The sequence below is a fragment of the Molossus molossus genome, unplaced genomic scaffold (genome assembly GCF_014108415.1).
Source record: "Molossus molossus isolate mMolMol1 unplaced genomic scaffold, mMolMol1.p scaffold_m16_p_11, whole genome shotgun sequence".
Classification (NCBI taxonomy): domain Eukaryota; kingdom Metazoa; phylum Chordata; class Mammalia; order Chiroptera; family Molossidae; genus Molossus; species Molossus molossus.
The window spans coordinates 43,637,100-43,662,510 of record NW_023425346.1 but is presented as its reverse complement, the minus strand read 5'-3'; the positions used below and the strand labels follow the sequence as shown (position 1 = coordinate 43,662,510).

Genomic DNA, 25,411 nt, shown 5'->3' with positions numbered 1-25,411 from the left:
TAGTAAGCAAAGAGGGGTTGTAAATGCAAATATGTACCTGTGTACTTTATATCAAAAAAGCCAAGCACACAGACCTCATCTGTCTTGGCTTCTAAAAGAGAGCTGATACATTGTAGCCACTCAAATATTAGTGGAATGGATGGAATAAATGGGAGGACATGGAGATGAATGAATGAATGAATGAATGAATGACCAAAGGAACCTACAATGCATAATGAGAAGCTGGGTGAAGTCAAAGCCACATCTGACCGTTTTCTCTTCTCCATATCTTCTTTGCAAGACTGAAAGACAACAGGCCATGTGAAGCAGTGGTTACGAACATGAATTCAGACTCCACGACTTCCTAGCTGCGTGAAGTGGCCAAGTGACTTAACCTCTCTGTGCCTAGGCTTCCTTCCTGGAAAATAAACACAGTAAATGATTAGAGCAACCTTAGAGAAAAAGTAAGTTCCACACAAGTGTTAGTGTTATTATTTTTGGCATCTTGATAAGAAAGTGAGCCTGCAAAACAAGCCGGAAACTCCCTCCTGCGGGTGAATCCAGATACTTAGCCTCTACTTTTCATTCATATTTGAATAATCAATCACCTTTTATCTCGCTTTGCCTTCCAAAAGCTTTAAACACCCCGCTACTCCCCAGCAGACCTTTCACTGGCAAGAGATAGAGGCCTGGCTTTTAGTTTCTGCTGCCAGCCATGAGCTGTGCGAGTTTGCAGAGCCCCATGACCCTCTGGGCTCGGTTCCCTTGCTTGTCCACGCGAGGTTGCCCGAGCCAAGCTGCAAGGCTCCTTTCTCATAAAACGGACCCGGGTCCGGGCGTCGGCGTCCTCGGGCTCCGCGTCGGATGCTCGAGCCAGCTTACCCATATCGGGGTCTCACGATCGCTCCGGCAAGTCCCCAGGACCCCGCACCCTGCGCGCCCCGGCTGCCGCCCCGCGTCCCGCACAGCCTGGAGGAGGTGCCTCTCGGGCGCCCCCCGGCCGGGATGCCAGTGTCCGGAGGCCACGCGCCGTCTCCCGCAGCCTGCCCCGCGGCCCTTTACACCTAGCGGGCCGGGCTCTCACTAATGTTTAACTCGCCGGGGCCGAAACTTAGGAGCGCCGAGCGATTCGGAGGCCAGGAGCGGCGGGGCTGGACGCGCGTCTGGGCGGCTGGTCTGACTTCGCCTGCCCGCCCCGCTCCGGACGCTCAGTTCCGAGGAGACGCCGACGATGAAGGTGAGTGAGTGGCGCGCCTCCTGCTTCCCCAGCCCCGAGGTCGAGTTGTAGGTCCCTCTTCACCAAACTCTCCCGAAATGCTCCCCCAAACCCCTCGGCACGGAACCAGGGACTCTCACTAGGCAGAAGCTCCAGGGCCACCCTCTGACAGGTGAAGGGACTTCCCAGGTCTCTCGTCTCACTCTTGGACCTGCGGGGCTCCTGCTGGATTAGGCGCTGAGCCTTGGACGACCCGGAGAGCCACCCATAAAATGCACGCCCGAACCCTCACTTAGCTTCTGACGTGCAGGCGTGGAGAAGCAATCGGTAATGTGCACAGAGGCCACAAGTTCAAGGGCAGCCGCTCGCACAGCCTCCGACTGGCTGACTCCGAACCCTCCCAGCGCGCCGTGCCCCTCTTCCAGTGCGCGCCCACCGGCGAATCCCGCTGCCTGGGGGCAGCCCGGGCCCCGACCCTCTTACCCAGACCCGGGCTAAAGGGCTCGCTCTAACTGGACGTGATCTAACCGCCTTGCAGACACAATGGAAGGTGCTCCTGGGACTGCTGGGGATTGCTGCGCTCGTCACCGTCATCACTGTGCCAGCGGTTCTGCTCAACAAAGGCAGTAAGTTTGTAATATTTGAGAGACAAGACACTTGGTGTCTAGGATCTAGTTCTTTTACCACACCGAGGAGAACGGAGGATTTTGCCCGGGGCTGGGACCAGTGCCACAGGTTACAGCTGAGACTTCCCAGGCGCTGCTGCTGCTTCTAGGGTAGCAGCTTAGATTGACTTCTGCTGGGTCTCCAGTGTTGAGTCGCCAAGATTTATGTGTAACTAATAAATATTTCCTGAAATTAGGGGTGAATTCTTAGGATTTCTTTGTATTAAATTTAAATTAAAAAATTTAAATGATCGCGGTTGTGATCCTCAACAGAAAGGAGGCAGTGTTTAAAGATTTCACATGTTGGGGGGTGGGGGGGTAAGAAAGTAAGCCCCAAAATGCAATTTTTAGAAAAGACAGTGCACAGGGCTCCAGGTTGTTTCCCTTCAGGAATGATGGAAACCCATCAGAGCTGGGATGCAGGAAAATTACTATCTGACCACTTACAGAAGTTACAAAAATAATTATTTCAGAGTTAAATCATAAAACTGGTGTAGTACGTGATAATATTCAGAGGGAGGTAAAATCAGTGATGCTTGGTAGATTCATTAATTTAAAGCTACTTTCATTTCTTTTAGCTTGGCCAACTGTTCAAGTTTAGCCCTACCTCTCAATATAAAACATTCCTATCAGGGAATACCTACTATTGGATGCAAACAAGCAAGAATAACTAGTTTGAGTCTCCTCTGGCCCAACTTTCCTTTTTTTTTTTTTCCTTTATTGATTTTACAGAGAGAGGAAGTGAGAGGGAGAGAGAGAAACATTGATGAAAGAGAACATAGATTGGCCGCCTCCTGCATGCCCCCCACTAGGGTTTGGGCCCATAACCTGGGCATGTGTCCTGACCAGGAATCAAACTGGTGACCTCTTGGTGCATGGATCGATGCTCAACCACTGAGCCACACCAGCTGGTCCAATTTTCCTTTTAAGTGTTTAGTTTCATTTCAGTATTACACATTCTAGGCAGCTAACTGAATCATCTACCTGGAAGGTGTAGTCAACCAGGAAATGTGTAGATAGTGCTTATATACTGAGGGTGTCTTATCCAAAATTCAAGGTGACTGTTCAGAATTAGTTTATAGAGCTATCAAAAACTATGTTTACCTGGCAATTTCCAGGGCCAGGGCAAAGGTGCCAAAGGTTAAATAACTGAGTGTGTTGACTTATTGATAATGACTTAACTTACTTAAAGCAGTGGTTATCACCATTTTAGACTGTTAAATGGCGGGCATTGATCCACTTACATTTGACTCTTTTGTGAACTGTTGAAATTTAATTATTTTCATAAAGTGATCCTTTGTGTTTTTAAATAACCACACACACACACACACACACACACACACACACAACCAAAGGATGGGTCAGCCATAGAATCAAATATTCACATTGTGCTACTTGCTACAAAGACAAAGATTAACATACTCTGACCTCAAGGTGTTTACAGTAGTTTAGTGGAAAACAGATATGCAAACAAGTCAAAATAACCAGAATAGCTGTTTTTTCTGAAACATCAAGGAGGCACCACAACGGCACTGGAAAGATGGGTAAGGCTAATTATCAGGACTTTCTTAGGGAACAGAACACTGTACTTTGATAAGCCACTTGAGATGGGCAGTGAAATGACCTAGGGGCTTGGGTCATGCACCTGTCTTCCATGGGGTTTGGTCAGGTACACTACACATGTTTTGTTTTATTGAGTGATGCATGAAGCCTGGGGAGGGGCTGCCTTAGTTTTTTCTGCAAATGAAATTTGAACAAATATTTCAAAAATGTCCTCTGTGATGGGGTCTTCTGAGAGAGTCACATGTTCACCTATGATTGTGATTCTATAAGATAATTTAGAGAGGCTTGAGCAAACTTCCTTGGGGTTAAAATGGATCATTTCTGGGAAAGTATGGGAAAAACTCTCACAAGAGGCTCCTTTTTTTCAGGGAGATTCAAATGGTTAACATCAGGTTCTGGAGGCAAGATTTCCAGAAAAAAAAGGTGAATGCCTTGCATGTCAATACAGAGACACAAGATCGCATAGTCTAATCTGGAGTTATAAAGAACTCTTAGCAAGAGAGGACGGTGGGCAGCAGGAAGAATATGCTTTCCACCTGTAGGGGATGAAGAACTGCTAGAGAATTCTGGGCATGCCTGAGCCATTGGGCACGACAGTGGGAAGGTGGGTTGAAGTGAGCAAGCCTGGAGGGGAAGCAAAGGAAGTGTCCCAGGAGACTGATGGTGCAGACCAGAGGCTATATAGAGCTACTCAGAAATGTGAATGATTAGTCTTTGGTCACTGGGAACACAGGAAGTAAGGGAGCTTGTCTAAGGACGCCTCTTGGGCAACTGGGCGGAGATGTGGTTTCACTGTGTGCTTTACTTACATCACCACTAAAGTAATTTGTCTCCTCATTTTTCTTTATTTTTTTTAAGAATATGTTTTTGTATTGATTTTACAGAGAGGAAGGAAAAGGGAAAGAGAGAGAGAGAGATAAACATCGATGAGAGAGAAACATCCATCAGCTGCCTTCGCAGCCTGCCCCCTACTGGGCATCAAACCCCATGACCTGGGCATGTACCCTGACTGGTGGAATAAAACCTGTGACCTCTTGGTGCACAGAACGATGCTGAACCAGCTGAGCCACACTGGCCATGGCTTTTCCTATTTCTTAAATGGCGTCTACAGTATGTATATTGGAGGAGAAAAGGGAACTCATCTTGTTTCAGCTCCTGCCTTATCATTCCTGGGTTGTGCCGTTGTAAGGGATGACATCCTTACAAAGAATCCAGAGTCGTTACCCAAGAAAGGTCCTTCATATTGTTAATCTAGGTTTAAAATAAAACAAATACCTGGAAGGAGGAGAGGAGGGGAGGCATGAGAGAGGAAATATAAAAGAAAAAAGGAAGGAGGGAAATTTGATGGAAAAACAAAACAAAGGGCTAGATTATGTGGAAAGCAAAGAAATAAATGACCGCAAGTAAGGAGGAAGAAGTGAGCAAACCTAAGTTCATCCCCTGAGAGACTGATTTAAGAGGTTAAGTGTTTTTATATGAAAGGATGACTTCAGCAGAGTTAGACACACCCAGAAAGGGAGTGGGAAAGGAGATGAGAGAGGGAGAGAAAAAGAAAGCCAGAAAGAGACCCATTTAATACCACAGTCATATATATATATATTTTTTTAGAATAAAAACTCCTTGATGTTAGGAATTATGCATTTACTAAGCAAAATTAAAACTTTACCTCCTTCTTTATATATAATAAAGGGTTGTGTTTTATTTTAAATGTCCAAAATATCCTATCCAAAAAGATATCACATATTTAAACATGGAGCTTCCTAGAGAATCAACAGTAAAATATATTTACTCATAATGAAACTATAAAACTCCTCATGGCTTAGTGGCGATAGAACCGTCTACTCAGTATTTGTGATCTCTTTATTGCCCCCTTAAATTGTTGAGTTTTATTATGGTATAGAAATATATCTGTTCTTTTTTCCTTGCGCTGCTTTAGCAGTAAATTTCCTCTACACTTTTTTCAGTGCCTAGGAAATTTGACTGCTCACCCATGCATCAGTAATAAAGGAAAACCCAAATGTGAAGGAGACAGGAATAATCGGAGAGAGAAAAGATAACATCTATGAAGTTTGCCTGAGGAAGTCCAGGATCTATTCCAGGCTTAAAGCACAGAAATGAGCCTGAATGAAAGCTTTGTATATTTCAGGGACAATTTCTAAACAGTGAGCTCTGTAAAAGCTCGAATTGACTCCAGCTAGCTCAGTGCACTATTGTTGACCATTGTCCAGTGCTCATAAGGTCAGTGGGTTGGTCTTTTTCAGGCCAGCTCTTTTGGCTTCTGATTCCTGAGCCTTAGCCTGTGCTAACTTAGCCTTTTCTCTTCGACAACTTGCTGCTCATCCCAAAAGGGATCAGAGAGAAAAAGGTAACACTGTTTGCCCAAGTGATGCCTAGAGAAAGACGATATAAAGGGACTGACGAGAGCTGGCTCTGTATACTTGAAGTTTTATGACTTAACCAAGTGCCGAGGCCTACAGGGAATATGACTGTAAATCATGTGGGATCACCTTGCTTGTGGAAAAGAAGGTACGCAAAGATGTAATAACAGCCAGCACTGTGTGCCAGTTATGGGGCTGAGGGCTTCCAATATGCTTCTCATTGGGTCCTTACAACGGCCTTTTGAGAAAGGTACTATGATCATCTCCATTTTTACAGACGATTTTCAGAAACTCTGGGGGTGGGGTGCTTTAGTGATGTATGGCTGCACAGTGAATTACCCCCAAACTTAAAACACCAAACATTTGTTATGTTACCATTTCTGTGGGTCAGGAATTTGGCAGTGGCTTAGCCAGGTGGCTCTGGCCAAGATCTTTCACAAGGTTACAGCCAAGGGAAGCCAGCTGTCCTTTCCTAGATGAAGCTGTAGACAGGCAGCACCTTCCAGCTCAGGACTGACATCGTCACTGACTTTATTTAGTCTTTAAAAAGAAATGTTTTTTTTTTCTTTATTCATTCTAGAGAGAGAGGAAAGGAGAGAGAGAAAGAGAGAGAGACAGAGAGAAACATCGATGAGAGAGAACATCGACTGGCTGCCTCCTGCATGCCCCCACTGGGGGTCGGGCCCACAACCTGGGCATGTGCCCTGGTTGAACCGACGACCTCTTGGTGCATGGGTGGACACTCAACCACTGAGTCACACCGGCTGGGCTATTTAGTCTTTTTAGCAGTAGTAGTAGGTCCAGATTTACTACTTGCACTGAATTGCACTTGCTTTGTTTTTAATGAATGTTATACTATTTAATTTGATCTTCATGGAACAATCCATGTCAGAGAGAGGTATTAATATCTTAACTTTATACACTAAAGAAACAGACGCATGGAAGTGTAGGGCTTTTTAAATACCAGAACTTGGGAGCCCAAATCTTTTGACTTCTAGCCTTCTCTGAGTCTGCTCATTCTCATAAATAACTTTAAAAAAATGCTTTGGTGAGAGTTTTTCTAAGTTAATGATAAATCATTGCTTTATGACTTGATGCTAACCCTTTCATTGTTGTAAATCAGTAGCTTGTAAATACTTTTACCTTTAGTCTTCACAGCTTCATTGTGACCTCCAATAAGGGTGTGTCTCTCAATATGAGAGTAAACTGAAACCACAAAACTGAAACTTCTGAGTTAGCTGTTTTATTTTTTGAAGTTGTATTTTGTACTTAAAAATTATAACTTCCTAAGAAGCTTTTTGTTTTGTTTTGTTTTGTTTTTAAATTAATGATAAACCATTTGCTTTAGTTAAGAGCACACATTAATGTGCACATTGTTTTGTTCTGTGGTTTACTGGGGAAGCAAGTAGACCTACGAGCTTAGGTCACATAATTCAGCATCTAAGGCCCAAGAAGCAGAGGTGATTTAAGGCAGAGCCAACGTCAAGCAGGGACTTGAATCCTGGCTCCCTGGCAGCCATGCTGTCTCAGGATGTAAAATGGAGGAAGATGAGGTCTGAGGGGTGAGTGTCAGGTAGACACACTAGCACCCGTCCCTTTCCTGACTTCAACTAGGTCCCCAAAAACTGGCTGGTGGCTCCTGTTACCTTAATACCATCTTTGCAGGGCTGAAATCTCTTCTACTTGTTTTCCCCAGTTGTTTTAAAACCCTACGTGCTCAAGCTCAGGTCCATGAGTTTAACAGACAACTTCTATTGTCCTGTCGATTTTCTTTATTCTTTTATTCCATTTAAACCCCTTTGGGGCTAAGGCCTATAGTGAGTGGACAGATGCCATATTTGTTAAGTCCTCAACATGCATTGAATGTTTTCTGCATGGCAGGTGTTATTGCAGGTACAGGGATCAGGTACAAGAGAGATGATGGGCCTGCTACCATGGACCGCTACAATCCATGGGGTGTGTAGGTAGTAAGCACGCACATGAGTAATATCAGACACTAATGTATTCTAGGACAAAAATAGTGTGATAGAATGGATGGAGGGACACAGAAGGGCATTTCTCTTGATTCTAAGCATGAGTGTGGCAGGATCTTATTTCCATTTCTACATATGTCTCTGCTCCTGTAAAGATAATGGTAGAGGGGTGAGAGATGGCAGACTGGAAGGGGTGGTAGCATTGGAGATATCAAAAAAAAAAAAAAAAAAAAAAAAGGAGGCAGGCTGTATTTTGGGGGTAAGTCATAATGTACGGAAATATAAAGAGTAAGGAAGAGTAGAGAGACGCATGACTCCTTGAGGGAGAAAAACTTGCTGGATCATCAAAGTGAAGACTCTTCTCTTGCCCTCATGATTATATTCTTTGCCCAAGAGCTAATCTCCTTGACTCCTCTGACCTAACTCCTTCTTCCTACTGAACTGCTTCCCCTTTCCACTGCAGAGCTCAGGAGGGCCTTCTGCATCATGCACCCGGCACATACCTGTCAACAGAAAGTAATTCTCCAACTCAGCACATATTTATTGAGCATTTTCTATGTGCCAGGCACTTTGGTGGTCACTAGAGATATAATAATAAAAAATGAGGCCCTTGTCCTCAAATAATTCACAATTTTAAAGGAAACATAAACATTAACTATGCTAACAAGTACTAAAAGTCTTTCTAGTAAATGATCAAAGTGCTATGGAAGCATTAAAAAAAACAAGTGGCAAACGCTGTCCAGGGAAGTCTACGTGAAAACAACCACGTTTAAAGAGTTACTAATTCGTTGGCCCGAACACAGGCCTTCCGATTCCGGAGCCATCAGACTGGCTCCCCGGTGTGCAGGTCACCAGATGTGTAGTGCTTCACAGTCCACAGCCCCCTGGTTCTGTTTGAGGAGCATGGCAGAATACGTTTGGCTACAAGTAACAGAAAACTTGACCAAAGGTTGTTTAAATTATGGAGTTGTCTTACTGTGTTATTATTAGCAAGTTATATCATTCATTGGAAGTGCAGAAGTAAGACAGTTAACAGTGATCCAGCAACATCCTCAAGGACCTGGATGGGTTCTGTCTCTCAGCTCTGCCATTGTCAAGCTGTCGTTGGCTTTTGTTCTTGAGCTTGTCCTCTCAGGATCAGGCATGGCTCACACAGCTATTCCACAAGGCAGGGGGTGCTGTTCCTCATTCGCAATCTGTTTTATCAGGGAGCAAAACCATCTCCAGTGCTCCAGTGTTTCAGCCCAAAGCAGACTTTCGTCATGTTTTACCGGCCAGATTTGTGTCACTCACCTGCTTCAAAACTGATGATTGGCAAGGGGAATGAATTACCAGGCTTGGACTAGATTAATCAAGGCTCATCTTTCTGGGACAAGGAGGAAAGTCCTTCCTTAGCAAGTGGAAGAAGAAGGTGGAAGAGGAAGTTAATTATCTAAGTTGAATTGGGAATTCTAAAAGAAAGAATTGGGGGTGGTCTGTGTAGGCATATAATATATCTTATTATTGCTCTTTTTTCATTAAATTAAAAAGATTTAGTTTGTTAACAAAAGGAAATAGTAGCTTAGTTAGTTAGAGTGGCATCCAGATATACCAAGGTTGCAGGTTTGATCCCCATTCGAGCACATACAAGAATCAATCAATGAATGTCTAAGTAAGTGGAACAGCACATCTCTCTCTGTCTCTCTCTCTGTCTCTCTGTCTCTCTCTCTCTCTCTGTCTTTCTCTCTCTCCCCCTCCCTCCCTTCTCTCTCAAATAAATAAATAAAACTAAAAAAAACAAAAAAAAAAACAATGTCAAGCCAGCTCTATCTCCAAAGAATCTGAGCATATAACGCTCCTTCCTCTCTCCTCACTTTCCTCCTTAACCATTTGAGTTTATTACAAAACAGAGTGTTTTGATGCTGCCTTTTTTTTTTAATCATGAGGGCATTTTGAGCCCACCTTCAAAGTGATAAATGATAGAGAAGATTTTATTTTACAACATTTAAGATATAAATCTGAGATAATAGAGTGGGTCAGAAACATCTGAGGGCAATTACTCTCAATTTTCTCATAAAAAGTATGTACAAACTATCATATTTTATCATTGTATCATTATGATGTCATATTTTATTATGTCATTTTATAATGAGAAAATGTGCCACAGTCAACATAAAGTAAAATAGACTGAATTTAAAAGTACATGGTAAAAAAATGTTGTCTTCAAAAGTTGACCCAGGAAAGTCAGATTTGAAATGATTCATGATCATAAAACAAAATAAAATAAATAAGTAAAAGCAAACAAAATAACTTCATAATGTCTAGAAACTACCTCTTATTTAATCTGACATGGACAAAAATAATCTAATTGATGACTCAAATCTTTGCTGCAAAATTTCCAAGGAAGAAGAAGTTAATCTGCATAAACGTGATTTCACTAAAATGAAAATGGCTTGACTGTATTGAAAATAAAATCCATAGCCCAACATCAAGTGGCCCCTTGGTACTGTCTGGCAATGTCCCCATGTTCTCCGCCTGCTCACTCACCTCTCTCCTGATGGACTCTCTCCTGTGTCTCTTCTTCCTAAACCTCCAGCCCACCTCTCCACTCTCTTCCCCAGCTGACAACCTTGCTTTCTATTGTCATGAGAAAATGAAACCCATCAGAAGAGAACCTCCTCAGTCATCCCCAGCCTGTATGCACCTGTGCACTCACCTGCACTGCGTCTCCTCAGGCAATGGACGAGCTGTCCCAGCACCTGCCCAAGGCCAGCTCTCCTTGGTGCACTGACCAAGCTCCTTTTGCTTCTCTAAGACATTGCTCCAGCTGTTTCCCCTGCCTGCTGCATCTCCATTTTCCCTGTCTCTCTATAAACATGCTGTAATCTCTCACATCCTAGAAAGAAGGAAGGGAGGGAGGTAGAAGGCAAGAAGGAAAAGAGGGAGGGGGGGAGGGAAGGAAAGAAGGGCGAGAGGGAGGGAGGGGGGAAGGAAGAACCCACATCCCTGCCAATCTCCCAGTCTCTTCCCCTGCTCTCTTTACTACAAAGCTCCTCCAAGAGTTTTCTGCTGTCACTGTCTGCAGTTTCTCTCCCAGCGCCCTCTCAAACCCACTGGAATAAGGCTTCTCTTCATCCAGCCACGGAAACAGCGCTGTTCTCCTCAAGGGGCCTAAGTGCTGTGTGACTACATCCAGAGCTCCGTTTTTCCTCTGAGTCTCATGTCCTGTCAGTGACCATCCCCCTCCTCTACCACCCTCTGGAGTCTCCCCTAGTTACCGTCCATCTCCCTCTGCGCTCCCTCTCCTTCTCCTTAGTAGTCCTCCTTGGGTCTGAGTGCCAACCTTGGACTGCCCTCCAGGGCTCCATCCTGGAACTTCCTCCCTCTCCACTGGGCGATCTCATTCACTCCCACGGCCTTAAACGCCATCTACTACTTGACAAATGATATCTCCAGACCAGATCCCTTTCCTGAACTCTACCTGCATATATACAACTACTAAGTGGACAGCTCCATTTGGATGTTTTTAGCACCTCAGGTAGCATCTCCCAAAAGTCTTTATCCCCCCAGACCTGGTCCACCTTAGCACGTCTTGTCTCTCAGCAAATAGCAATTCTTCTCCGCCCCCCCCCGCCCCCCAAGTTCTCAAAGCCAAAATGCATGCAGGGCTGTTGAACTCATCTCTCATTCACACTCAATGTCCAATTGGTCATCAAATTCTATCACTTCTTCCTTCATACTCTCTCTGAATTGACCATATCTTACCACCTTCACTGCTACCACCCTGGTCCAAGACACCATCACCTTTCATCTAAATTGTTGTAAAAATCTTCCTCTTTCTTTTCTTACCTCCCTGCGGTATGTTTTCAACAAGGTGATTGTGGTAGGCAGGATTTTAAATGACTTCCAAAATTTTCTCCCTTCTCCCCACATACTAATCTCTGTCTAATCTCCGAGACGGTGAATACGATAGATTTATTTCGGGCAATTAGGTTACGTTCTACGGTACACCACAATTTAAGAAAGGGACGGGACCTGCCGAGGCCTGACCTAATCACATGGGCCCTTTACAAGCAGTTTTTCCGGTTGCTCACAGAGGAGTAGTCAGAGATTTGAGGCACAAAAAGGACTTGACACGCCACTGCTGACTTACTTGGAAGATGGAGGCGGCCATATGGCAAGGAATGTGGGTGGCCCCTAGGAGGTGAGAGCAGCCCCTGGCTGGCAGCCAGCTAGGAAACAGGGGCCTCAGTCCTACAACCATGTGGAACTGAATCCTGCCAACCACCTGCATGAACTTGGAAGCAGCTTTTCCCCCAGAGCCTCCAGGTGAGAACTCAGCCCAACCAACACCTTGATTTCAGCCTTGGGACCCTGAACAGAGAACCCAGCCATGCCAGACTGGAATCCTGACCTACAGAACTCTGAGCTAATATGTCTACATTGTATTAAGCCATTACATTGGTGGTCATTTGTTATGCAGCAATATGAAACTAATACAGTGATCATTTTTTATTGTTAGTCCTCCCCTGAGGACATTTTCTTCCATTGATTTTTAGAGAAAGTGGAATGGGTGGAGGGAGAGAGAGAGAACGAGAGAGAGAGAGAGATCAGTTGGTTGCCTCCCACACGCACCCCGACCCAGGGCCAGGGATCAAACCAGCAACCCTTCAGTGCGTGGGTCGGCACTCTAACCACAGAGCCACACCGGCCAGGGCTACAGCAATCATTTTTAAACATAAATCAGATCACACTCTCCTCTGCTCAGAACCATTCAGCAGCTTCCCATCTTTCTCAAAATAAATACCAGTCCTCACAATGACCAACAAGGCCCTGGGAACCTGAACACACTGCCGTTCTCCTCTCTGAATTCCTCTCCTACACTCTCCCTTTGCTCGAGGTTTTGTTGCTGCTCCTTCTGCCAGGAATCCTCTTCCCTGGGGCTGTCCATTGCTCATCCCCTCACCTTCTTCGGGACCTTCCTTCACCCCAGCATTGAACACAGCACTGTCCCCAGACCTGACACTCCTCTCCCCCCTCCCTACTTCATTTTCTCTGCGGCACTGACCACCTGACACGTGCATTACTTACTTACTGCTTGTTCCTATGCCTCCCCCCATTAGAATGCTCTACTCACTCTTTTTCTTTTTTTAAAAGCATTTTAATTATTTTTTAATTTTTTAAAATTGATTTGAGAGAGAGAGAGAAAGCGAGAGGGAGAGAGAGACAGAAACATCAATGAGAGAGAGCATCAATTGGCCGCCTCCCGCATGCCCCCCACTGGGGATGGGGCCCACCACCTGGGCATGTGTCCTTCCCAGGAATCGAACCTGCGACCTCTTGGTGCATGGGTCGATGCTCAGCCACTGAGCCACACCAGCCGGACTCTACTCACTTTTTTATCTAGTGCCTCAAACATTGAAGAACACAGTGAGTGTTTATATTAAATTTCTATGACGCCATAAGAAATTATCACAAACTTGGTGGCTGAAAACAACAATAAGTTATTCTCTCACAGTTATGGGGGTTAGAAGTTCAAAAGCACAGTGTAGACAGGGCCATGCTTTCTCTGAAGACTCCAGGGAATAATCCTTCCTCGCTTCTTCCTAGCTCCCGGTGGTTAGTGGCAGTCCTCGAAGGTTTTTGGCTTGTAGCTACATGGCCCCAAATTCTGCTTCCTTCTTCATAGGGCCTTCTTCCCTCTGTGTCTCCCCACGGTCTTATCCATCTTCCAAGTCAGCAAAAGTATGTCTTCACGTGCCTTCCTATAAGGACACCAGTCACTGGATTTAGTACTCATCTTAATTCAGCATTAGCACATCTTTGCTACATCTGCAAATCGCTGTTTTCAGATAAGGTCATGTTCTAAGATTCCAACTGGACATGATTGCAGGGTGGGGGGTGTGGGCACCCTTCAACCCAATACAGCGTGACAACTATTTGGTGAAATAAAGGGATTATTTTAGAGCTCATGTGAAAAAAATATTTGTTGAAAGAATTTTTAATGTTGCTTTAATTCTGATTAAAACACTTACCTTCGTAAAATAAGGTTGAATCATCCTGTGTACCTTCTCTTTTTAGAGCACAGGGCTAGCCCTGGCCGGTTTGGCTCAGCGGTTAGAGCATCAGTCTGTGGTCCGGAGAGACCCGGGTTCGGTTCCCGCTAAGGGCACGTACCTCGGTTGCAGTTTGTCCCCGGCCCTGGTTGGTTGTGCGGGTGGCAGCCACTCGATGTGTCCCTTTCACATCAATGTTTCTCTCTCTCTCTCTGTTCCTCTCTCTCCCTCCCATTCTACCTGAACAAGAAATGGGAAAATGTCCTCAGGTGAGGATGATAAAAAAATAAATAAATAAAAAATAGAGCACAGGGCTACCCACTGTTTGATAAAGATAAAATAAATTCATCCTTTTGGTTTATTTATAGTCTAGTTAAGAAAAGACTGTTCAGATTAAATAGTTAAATAATGATATAAAATTATTTGATTAATTGGCAAAATCTGTGGTATAGAAACTAAATATTAAAGATGATCAGGAGAGAGAACTGGTGTAAGCAGAAAGGGATAGATCAAGAGGTGCAAGGACAGACTGTGATCAAATGAAGGCCACAGATATGGACTGTTTATTTGGGAAAAGATGACCTGAGGAAGCAGCAGGGTCAGGTAAATTTTTATCAGTACGTCCCATGCATGCTTGAGGACAAGACAGGAGGAAGCAGTGAGAAGAAATTGAAGATGCTGAGGGAGAAGAGATGAAAACAAAGGCCCTAAGGGATCAGAAAGGAAGGATCTGAGGCACAGGTCGGGAGCACTTGTCACTCTGAGAGCCAAGGAAGGGATTCAGGAGTGGTGCAAGGGCAGACAGAAGTGGAAAAGAAGCCCCATGGTGTCATCGGCTGTAAAGGAGGAGTCACTGAATCTTCTCTGGACAATGTCATACTGTTTTGAAAATGTGTACTGCAGGTGCTCAGTTGCTCAGGGTTGTGTTATGTTTTAAATCTTGGACCCATAAAAATAAATAGGAAGAAAAGAAGCTTGTTATAAAGCTTTCATGAGTACTTTTTATGAGTTTGTTTTTTGTTTGTTTGTTTGTTTGTTTGTTTTTTGATGATTAGAGGTACTGGATGTAACAAGAAAGACAGAATAGGGTGGTACAACTTGGTACAACTTCCTTTCCAGGAAGTGGCAGAGTTGCCATCCTTCACAACAGTCCAGAAAGAATACTGTAGGGGTTTCAGAAAGAATTGGCATCCCTTTGATTTAGGAGCACTAGGACACATCCTGTTCTAATGTAATCTACCAACTGACCCAGGTCAAATGTTACTACCAACCTGCCTATCGACATTCATTTTAAACTTCGAATTCAAACACTTACATGAAGTCATCTATGCCAGTTCACAAAAACTGCCAGCGTAGCATTTACCAGGCGTAGTCACTTTTGCACATTTCAGTTGTTTAGAAGAATGGTTATAACCATCAGATTTGGAACCATATTGCCTGGTTCAGATATGGCTTGGTGCCCACTAGTCATGGGACTTGAGTCCGATATTGTCCATGCCTGTCTGTGCCTCAGTTTCCTTACCTGTAAAATAAGGATGAGAATAAGTTAAGTGTACAGTGCCTAGAACAGCCCAACACACTGCAAGAACTCTGGAAGTATTTGTAATTATTATCCTTTATGGACTTTTAATTGTTTTATTATTTAAACAGCCCCAGAGGCAGATACTGTAATGACCCTTGTCTCACACTCTTGAAAGCTTTGCCTGGCAAGTTCTGGAAAGGGCAATTTCTGTCCCAGTTTTGTTTCCTGATGATCATTTTTTTTTCTCAGATGAAGACATACACTTAACACAGAGAGTAACATTGTTAATTAGGCCTATAAATCTTTCTGGAAAGTTCTTGAATGACTCAACGTTAGAGCTTACAACTTCCTCAAATGCTGATTTTCTCTAATCAGTTTTCTTCTTAACACAAACTAGTCCTCCTTAGGTCGCACTGGAACTCCTTCCATTGATGTCTTACTACAGCTACTTTTGGGTAGTGTTCAGGAGAATCCAGAGCTTTGTGAAAATAGTTGCATGTTTCACGGTCAGAAATTTCCACCTTTCAACTCTTTCTCATTACCTTGGATTACACTGGATTAATGTCTGTCGACACAGAAAGATCTAAAAGCCTTGTAAAGACTGTTTGGCCATTATTGTACTGGTCTTGTTTATTCCCAGAAGAGTCCTAACAAAGGAAGAGGGAGTGGCTATAATCAGAACAAATAATGATAAAACAATTTCCATTTCATAAAAGAATACAGAAGCCCTGACATCCTGTTTAGTGCCGGCTTCCTGTGTGTGTTGGATCTCTTGGCTCTCTGCAGGTGGAAGGCAGTGTGTTCTAGTGGGGGTGTTGGAGGTGGGGGCAGGAGTATTAGTCTGGGGAAGAAAGACTAATTTAATAAACACCTTAGGAAGGCAAGGGAGTAGTAAGCCTTGGGCATATCTGAGGAGAACATAACAGGCAAAGGATACAGCAAGTTCAGTCTCTGAGGCAGGAAAAGGCCCAGTTTGTCTTTGGAACAGCAGGAGGCACTGTGGATGGAGCAGAGTGAAAAGAGAGGGGGAGGAGGAGGTGAGGCTAGAGTCATGACAGACAACACCTGACCCTATTCAGTTGTTTCTTTTTTACAAAATTGTTGCTATTTTGGGAAATGTGCATTGTACATTCGAAAATACATTAATAACATCTTTAACAAAAATTTGGTCATCTGACACTCTGATCTTAGGGTAAATGCTTAAGAGTATGAAGTCTCATGTTCTATTAATTCCAGCTGTAGAAAAATGCAGTGGTGTCCTGGTCAGTTTGGCTCAGTAGTTAGAGTGTTGGCCTGTGGACCGAAGGGTCATGGATTCAATTCTGAATCAAGGGCACATACTTGGGTTACAGATTCAGTCCCCAGCTCCAGTCAGGGTCATGCGGGAGGCAACCAATCAGGAGGTAACCACTCAATGTGTCTCTCTCACATCGATGTTTCTCTCCGCACCCCCCCTTCACTTCCACTTCATCTAAATATCAATGAAAAAATATCATCTGGTGAGGATTAACAAAAAAGAAAAAAGTGCGGTGGCAATGCATTTTTCAGATACCACTTGAGGTTCCTTGATGTTTCTCCTATTGAGAAGGCAAATCTGATTATTATGATTATGCTAATGCCTCATGCATGTGGTTATCAGAAAAATATCACTCTTCACAAATCCTCTAAGTCCACTAAGTCTAATATTTCCCCTTCATGCATTTGTCTCCCACTAGGGATGGTATGGATGGTATTAGGTATGTTGAAGGGAGAAAGTAATGTTTACTAGCGCTTATCATGTGATTAGATTGTACGTATGCTAGATATTTTCTCAATATGATGCTCATATTTGAGATATGAACATGGTGAAACTAAATGACTATTATCTTATTGCAGTGAAAATCCTAACTTTAGTACCACTGCTGGGGGAGAGACTCTTCTATTCATCTTTGTATCCTGAATGCCCAGCACATAGTGTGACCTCTCCGGAGGGCTTTCTAAATTTTAAATCCTGAGCTAAGCACTTTACATATGTTTTCTCATTTAATCATGGCAAATCCTTATGGCGTAGATGAGGCTATTATTCTCATTTTATAGATTTAAAAGGTGAGGTTATGACAGACTCAGTAGTTTCCCCAAGGCCCCAGAGGGTGAATTAAATCTGGGCTCAAATCTAGTCTCTCTGATTTGAAAGCCACTAGAGACCCAACCCCTTTCTGATATTTGTTGAATCAACACAGATGGGTGGCGGCCTACATGTGCTGCTGTACTACACAGGATAAGAGGAAACTTCTAGTCAGTTTCTCCTTCTGCCCTCTTGATGTTTCTTCCTCTGTCCCTACATCAAGGCAGCTCTTCTGCTAGATCAAATTCTAAAGTCACACTTGTTTTATTTCCCTAGCAGCAATATAAAATATTAACTGATTACCACATGAACACAAGAACTTTGCAATCAGATACCTTTCTCCTGCGTATAACAACTTACGAGTTCCTGATTTGTAAAGAGCATATTTCATTAGCCACTTATTTACTAAACAGTTTATCTTTGTGAACTAGAAATATTATCAAAGCTTAATACAGACAAAAACATTTATTATTAATGAGCATAAAAATATTCAAAATATCCTGTAACCATAAAGGAACAATTGATCAAAGCAAGATTATTCCATGGGACCACATTACTATCTTATTTGGATCTCACCATTCTGGAATGACTTGTATTCAGAAATGATTTGGATCCCTTAGCAAGAATTCATTAAGATGCCACACACAGTGACCATTCCTAGGTTGAACCATTTCAGAAGCTGCTATTTTACCATTGTTGACGGATAAAAATGGCATTTTCCTATGGTTAAAACTAATAGTTTATCTTATCAAAGAAGTAAAGCATAAAATTGTGAACCTTTTTTTTAAATTTTTAAATTGAATCAGAAGACATGAATCTAAGAGTTTCTATACATACTGATGGGTAACATATGATTAACTGCTCTACTTGGCTAGCACAGTTCTTTGATCTGATAAGTCAAATGAACGACATGTCCCAGGCCCACCAGGAAAACCACACAAGCAGCCAAAGACTTTCATCTGTCACCGCAGCAGTGCCCTATCAGTGAGCAAGGAGACAGGAAGGAGAGAAGTGAGCGTGTCCTCTAAGTGTTTGACAGAATAGGTTGTAACTTGGCAGCAGACTATGAACTTGCTAAAGGTCAAAACCTGGACTTGGCACTCACATCTCACAGAACTCGCTTAGCTAGATGTTTCAAAATTGTCTTCCAATACACGCTGCTTATCAAATGGCAAGGCAAAAAACAAGGAACATTTGTTGCTCTACTTGCTCCAATTTAGCAGTGCTGTTCTGGGCTGGGTAGCCAGGATATGGAAGCTGACTTTCAGGGTCATTATAAAGGAGCTGAGTGAATCTACACAGGACAAGGGCAACCTGGGCCTGGCATGGATGTCATGGGCCATAGCAAAACTGTGGCATCAATGTTGATATCTGAAACATCAGTAGACAGATGAAAATCACACTTGGCCCATTATGAACAGAAGGAGAAGAGCATAATAGAGAGGATGGGTTTAGAAAAGCTATGGCCTGATAAAATGAGCCCAGCAATGTCTGAGGAGGGCAGGTTAAGTGCTCCGTGAGGACGCATAGTGAGTTTGAGGAGTAGCCTTCTGGGCAGCAGGTGACATCACAGGCACTTTTACCTCAATTAACTTAATATTCCAGAGCAATTGTATTATTCTGGAAAACCTGGGTAAATACACTGTATATGATCTATTAGAGATACTCAATTTATTCTCTTCTTACAAAACCAAGAGTCAGTGATAGATGTTCTGTGGTGATATGTCTGTGTGTGTGTGTGTGTGTGTGTGTGTGTGTGTGTGTATAGTTTGTTCAGGCTGCTGTAACAACTGACCATAATCTGAATGACTTAAACAATGAACATTTATTTCTCACAGTTCTGGAGGCAGGGCAGTCTAAGGCACAGGCAGATTCAGTGTCTGGTGTCTGGTGTCTGGTGAGGGCCAGTTTCCTGTGTCATCACATGGTGGAGTAGTAGGCGGCGAGAACAGCATCAGGTGTTAGACTGGTGGGATCAGAGTCACTTTTCTAAAGACTAATTCCACTCATGAAGGCTCTAGCCTCATGACCTAATCACCTCCCAAAGGCCCCATGTCCTAATACCATCACACTGGGGTTAGGATTTCAACGTATGAATTTTGGGGGCACAGAAACATTCAGTCCATTGCATTATATGTATTGACATAGGCTCTATCTATAGGTCTATCTAGACATATGCATTAGCAGATAACATTAGGACTGTGGATGTCTATAACTATTTATATCTTGATTTGTACTAATTTAGAGATGTGTTCTGTGTATGTTTTAGACTAATATTTCTTGATAGAAGGGTATATATCCTTAACAGTATTTTTCCAGTAGTACGCACTTTATCACTATTTGATATATGAAAGACTAATTGGATGAATATAAACAACTGAGGACATTTAGTGCACAAATCTAGATTTTGGAATTCTGTAGTCCAATATGAGTTTCAAATAATATTTTCTGTGGTACAAGTCTTTACTCTTGTTTGAATGTTGACAAATCCAAGGGCTGGTTTTATTCATCAGCTCTATTTCTGCTTACAGACACAAATATCTTACAAAGTTTTGGAGGTGAGATGCAGGCCTGATTTGAAAAAAAGAAAAAAATGTTTTAAACGTTTTTAAATTAACAAACTAGGCTTAAAATCAATGAAGTGATAAAGTGAAGTGTAGCAATTTTATCTGTTTAAAACTAAGGTTTTATAGACAGAATCAACACTGTGTGATAAGGTAAGATCCAAAGAAATAAAACCTTAAGAATATATTTTGAAAGAGGATTTTCTGTAAGAGAATAACCTTTCCACAGCCTGTAAATAAATTAACAAGAGAAGGTATTGCTGGTTTCACAATCCCTAAAGATTAAGGACTGCAGTTGTAAGAACCTCATGATGGTGGCTGATTTTGTGAGTGTATATTTGCATGCACATGGAAGAAGTAGAGAATTTGGAAAAAGACTTGAGGCTGTTTGTCATCAGTGGAGGATCTGGGATTGAGGAAGACGAATCACATCGTCTTGACTATGCTTGTTGGAAGATATTCTATGTCACTCAACAAAGACCAAAAACTTGTTGTATGTATGCCTACTTAATATGGCATAGGACTGTGGTAGGTGCTAAGGATGATACAATAAACAATCAAAACAAGGCCCTAGATGGTCTAGCTGTATAGACCACACAGGCAGACTGGTAGGCAAGGGAAAATAGTTATCAACACAAGTCATTGTTACAAGAGCTAAATGAGTAGTGTGAGCGCAAAAATCAGAGAAGGCAGAAATGAAGTTTCCATGAAAGAGGTGGGAGGAGAGGGTGGAGGATTCTGGCAGCCAGGGAAGCAGTGGAAGACATTGCAGAGAAGTGCTTAAGACAAAGAATAGGGGCAGAGAAGCCTCAGAAGGGCTGCTGAGTTCAGTAGGCAGAGCAGTCTGACCAGCTAGGAAGGTTCACGCAGGAGAGAGTGGAAATGAGGGTGGAAAGGGAGTCTCGTATTGGATTGTGGAGGCCACAAATACCAGGCTGAGAAGTTTAAATCTTCCTGGAGGCAGTGGTGAATCATGGAAAGCTTTTGAAGAACTCACCAGAACGAAGTCGGCATTTTAGAAAAATCATTCTAGTGGTGGTACAGTGGAGGGATTGGATTGGAGAGAAACTGATGGCAGGAAAACCTGGAAAAAATACCTCACAGGAGGAATCAAGAGAATTGTTTGATGAGGATAATGGTAAAAGAGAGAGAAACATCAAAAATGATTTTTCAGGTTTTAAATTTGGGTCCCCAGTAAAAAAATTGAACACCACACAAATTTCCTGGGGAAAACTAGTTTTGGAAGGAAGATAATTATTTTAGATAAGGTAGGTATAGGATTAGCATGGGACAAGTCAACTAAGAAAGCTCAACACAGCACAGGAAATGTGTGTGGGGTGTGGTATTGAGTACAGATTTTGTCATTTATTTAAGTGGAAAATATGCCTGAAACTCAGGAAGTCACATTCTCCGGAGTTCTCTGAAAAGAATAATATATAGAGACTGCAGACAGCTGAAGGCTGAGTATCAAAGCATTTCTGCCTTAGAGATCAATGGGAAAAAAAAAGAGTCAAAGTAGGAGATAGAAAAATAATGGTCAGTGAGTTAGGAGAGCTGAGGTGTCACAGAATCAAGGGAAAGTTTTCATGAAAACTTCCACCCAGTTAAGAAAAAGTGACAATACAAACAAAGACCTCTGAACTGGGTAATGAGCACGTCTTAAAGGTCTGTGCATCTCCAGAGGGCTTGAAAGAGGACCTCAGGGCCTCAGGAACGGAGGATCTACTGTTGGCTACTGCATGGCCGCATAGCTATTGCCTGGGAATGTGCCTAGTAAATTCAGTATATGCTGTCATCGTAAAATACATATTGGATTTCAAAGATTTAGTATGAGAGAAAAGAATGTTAAAGATCTCAGCAATAGCTTTTAAATATTGATTACACATTGAAATGATAATATTGTGGATATATTGGGCTAAATAAGATATGCTATTAAAATGAATTTCATCCTAAAACTTTTAAATATGGCTAACCAGAAAATGTACTAACATTTTGTTTTCATTGGACACCGCGGATCTAGACCTTCACAAAGAAGGTCATCAATATGGCATTAATATATGGTGAAACACACTCACATACGCTTCAATGGTTGCATGCATTTTTATTTCAAATTGTGCTTTGCGTTTTGCGAGTGTATTTCTGTGTCTTGTAACCAGTGTAGATTGGAGAGATGATCAACTTGTTTATTTTATGCAAAACTTAGGTTATTCCATCATACTGAACATTTGGCTCTTTTTTCAACCAACAGACGATGCTGCAGCTGATCATCGTAGGACCTACACTCTCACTGATTATTTAAAAAGTACACTTAGAACAAAGAACTACAACTTGCGATGGATTTCAGGTAAGGATTTGTGTGTGGGGGGGGATTTTTTATGCTCGTGTTCATTCTAGTTAGGTTGTGGGGCACTTGTATGGCACTGAAAAGCTGTCTTTGCTTTTTAAAACCGTATGGGAGAGAATTTTTTTTCTACCGAAGGGTGCAAAGGGAATTAGGCTAGCAAGAAAGCGTATTTGTTACATGTGCTCTAAAAAGCTAAATGTGAACTGAGACCTTGACAATCATGATGAAGAAATGAACACAGAACACTCCTGCGACAGTCATCACTGAATGCTTTTCAAACTTAGAAATGCTTATTTAGTACTTGTGAGAACTTAAATATTAAAATTTGTATTGCTTGAATTTTAGCTTAGGAAGATTTTGAATAGCCACTTGAAATATTGATCCGGCCATTTTCTCTCTTTAGACCACGAATATCTCTACAAACAAGAAAATAATATCTTGCTATTCAATGCCGACTATGGAAACAGTTCCATTTTCTTGGAGAACAGTACATTAGTATGTTGAATTACATAATTCATTCCTACTTTAAGGAAATTCTGGGGATTTTTTTTTTCACAACCTTTTAAAATCCTGAGTGCTATCGTTTCATGCTGTTGGACTCTCTCTGCAGCACAGGGCGCAGTGGCTCTTTCTCTCCTTGGAATGTTCCCTGCCTTGGCTGCTCTTTAGTCTCCTTTGATGATTCCTCCTCCTCTGCCCACACTCCTAAATGTAAGTGTCCTCGGGGCTCTGTCTTCATTTGCTGGCCCCTCTCCACACTTGGCATATTCTCCTTCAGTGAATTCCAGGCACCTCCCCAGCCTCAGCACCCTCTTTCTGCCCTCGATTCTCCAGTACACACTTTTAACACTAACCTCCTCTCAAGAGCTAAACCTCTGTTTCTAACAGCTTGCTTGCTTCTGCACACGAAGGGTCCACAGGTGTCTTAAACTCAGTGTCCCAGACTAAACTAATTACGTCCCCTTCACTCTCCTAGCAAACTGAAAGCATCCTGTTCCCCTTCCTGAATTCCCAGTCCTGGTTAATAGTGCTCTCTTCCAAGCCACAACCCTCCCTGATTGCTCAGTCCTCCCCCATATTTAGCTACTCAACAAATCCTCTGCAGTTTCAAATTTCCACTGTAGACTCCTGGTTCAAGGCCTTGTTTCTTTCGTGATAGTGAGTGTTCTAACACGTGCTGCTACGTCCATACTGTAGATCCGACCACTGCAATGCCACCTCCAGGGCTGACACAACACCTCTCATCCTATCTCAGTCACTGTGTCACCAGAGCATCGCTGTGAAAAAGATAAGGTTCTAGCACTTCTAGACACAAAAATAGTCATAGTTCTGCATCTGATATTTAAATCCCAGCTGTTTTCCTAATTGTATGTCCTCTTAGCTTACACTTTGTCTGATGCACCATATACTGCATTCATGTTACACCTAAGCTTTAGACAGTCTCTAAATATGTGTACCCTTTCTGCTCATGCTGTTCCCCATACCAAGAAAGTTCTCTTTTTCTGATGCCCACTCTCGCAGCTGTCTTTCTTCGGTTAAAATTAACCCTCCCTCCCTGGTTCTCTAACCCTGATCACCATCCACCTTAAGCCATGGTCATTGGTGTGGGGGGATGTGCTACCTGTCCAGATTGGGAGCTCCAAAGGCACACGCCACAGGTCTAGAACTGTACCCTCTACATAGTAAGTGCTCAATAATGGCAGTTAAATGGGACTGTAATTGTTCTTTTTTCTACTTGATTGACAGGATAAATTTGGATATTCTGTAACTGACTATTCAGTATCTGCTGATAGACAGTTTGTTCTCTTCCAGTACAACAATGTGAAGGTAAAAAAAATGTTTTCTTATTATGACATTTAAAGAATCTTATGAGTATGTTATTTTATACTGATTTCCAGGAGATGTGTGTATATATATATGTGTGTGTGTGTGTGTGTGTGTGTGTGTGTGTATTTAAGATTGACAACTGGAAATATAGCAGGCACTAAAAACTCACGAATTCAGCATTAAAAGGAGAAATGGTCATTCTCATTCATAAAAGATAAGTCCAACAAATATTTTAAATTTATTTGAGTGTGTTCAAATACTAAAAACTGTAAGTAATGTAATGTAGATACTAAAAGCATCACAAAATAGAACTTACAATTGAAAAGTAAATTTACATGTCTGACTCATACATCTAGTAATATAACCCTTTACTTCCTTTGTCTTAGTTTTACATGTAGTAAAACTCTCAGTAAGTGTTTGCTTTGAAAAAACTTAAACTTCTTTTTCTTCAGAAGAGACTCTGCCAGGTGGCTCAGACCACTTCCCCGCCTCAGGTCCCACCACACGCAAACCATTCTAACGGGAGCCTCAGCCCTGGGAGAACCCTCAGCCCTCTCCAGCCACCTCGCCCAATATCAAATCCTCACACAGTCAGGAAAGGTTGCCATGTGATGATACGTCCTCCTCATGCTTAGGACGGCTTCAAATTGCCAGTAACTTTAACTGCAACTTTTTGGTTATTCGTGGATTTGACAACAGTCGTCAAGTGAGTATAGGAAGTCTTGAGACGTCGTAAGAAAAACAAAAACCTGCAGAGATATTCTGTGTTGAAAAGAAAATACAAAGCTGGGGATCCCCACCTTTGTTTTTTTCCTAGAATAAATGAAAATACTAGTATAAATACTTACCTCCCCCTGCCCAATGCCACTGTACTCAGGCCAAGCAAACCATCCCATATTCCATTTCCTGTTTTGGGACGGTGACTCCCAATCATAATATTTACCCTGGATTCACTGTGCTGGGCTCCATTTCTTGGACGTGAAGTCTAGATGACTGTGTTCTACTAAATTTATTAACTACAAGCAAATCAGAATCCTATGCCAACTTTAGCACATTTGTTCCCTATTAATAGATAACTGTGTGTTTATTTCAGTGGTTCTTACTGCTATGTATTAAAATCACTTGAGTTTTTAAAAAAATTCTGTGTCCAAATTCAGTCCTCAGATCAATAAACTGAAGTCTCTGCAGTGGAGCCAGCATCACTATTATTTTTTCTATCTGTAGATTATTCTAGTGGTAAA

At 42.5% G+C, this 25,411-nt stretch overlaps 1 protein-coding gene across 2 annotated transcripts in view; it reads left to right on the top strand.

Annotated features, from left to right (window-relative positions):
- Positions 1-981: 981 nt before the first annotated feature.
- Positions 982-25,411, top strand: part of DPP4 (dipeptidyl peptidase 4) — a 79,269-nt gene continuing 54,839 nt past the window's right edge. The window contains exons 1-5 of one of the 2 annotated variants that reach the window (XM_036253571.1): positions 982-1,216; positions 1,734-1,821; positions 22,248-22,343; positions 22,747-22,838; positions 24,090-24,170. In XM_036253571.1, the coding sequence (XP_036109464.1) occupies positions 1,211-1,216; positions 1,734-1,821; positions 22,248-22,343; positions 22,747-22,838; positions 24,090-24,170 (363 nt within the window). In that variant the 5' untranslated portion in view covers positions 982-1,210. Of the gene's footprint in view, positions 1,217-1,733; positions 1,822-22,247; positions 22,344-22,746; positions 22,839-22,953; positions 23,055-24,089; positions 24,171-25,411 lie in introns of those variants that run through there. The other variant, XM_036253572.1, reaches the window with a different exon arrangement.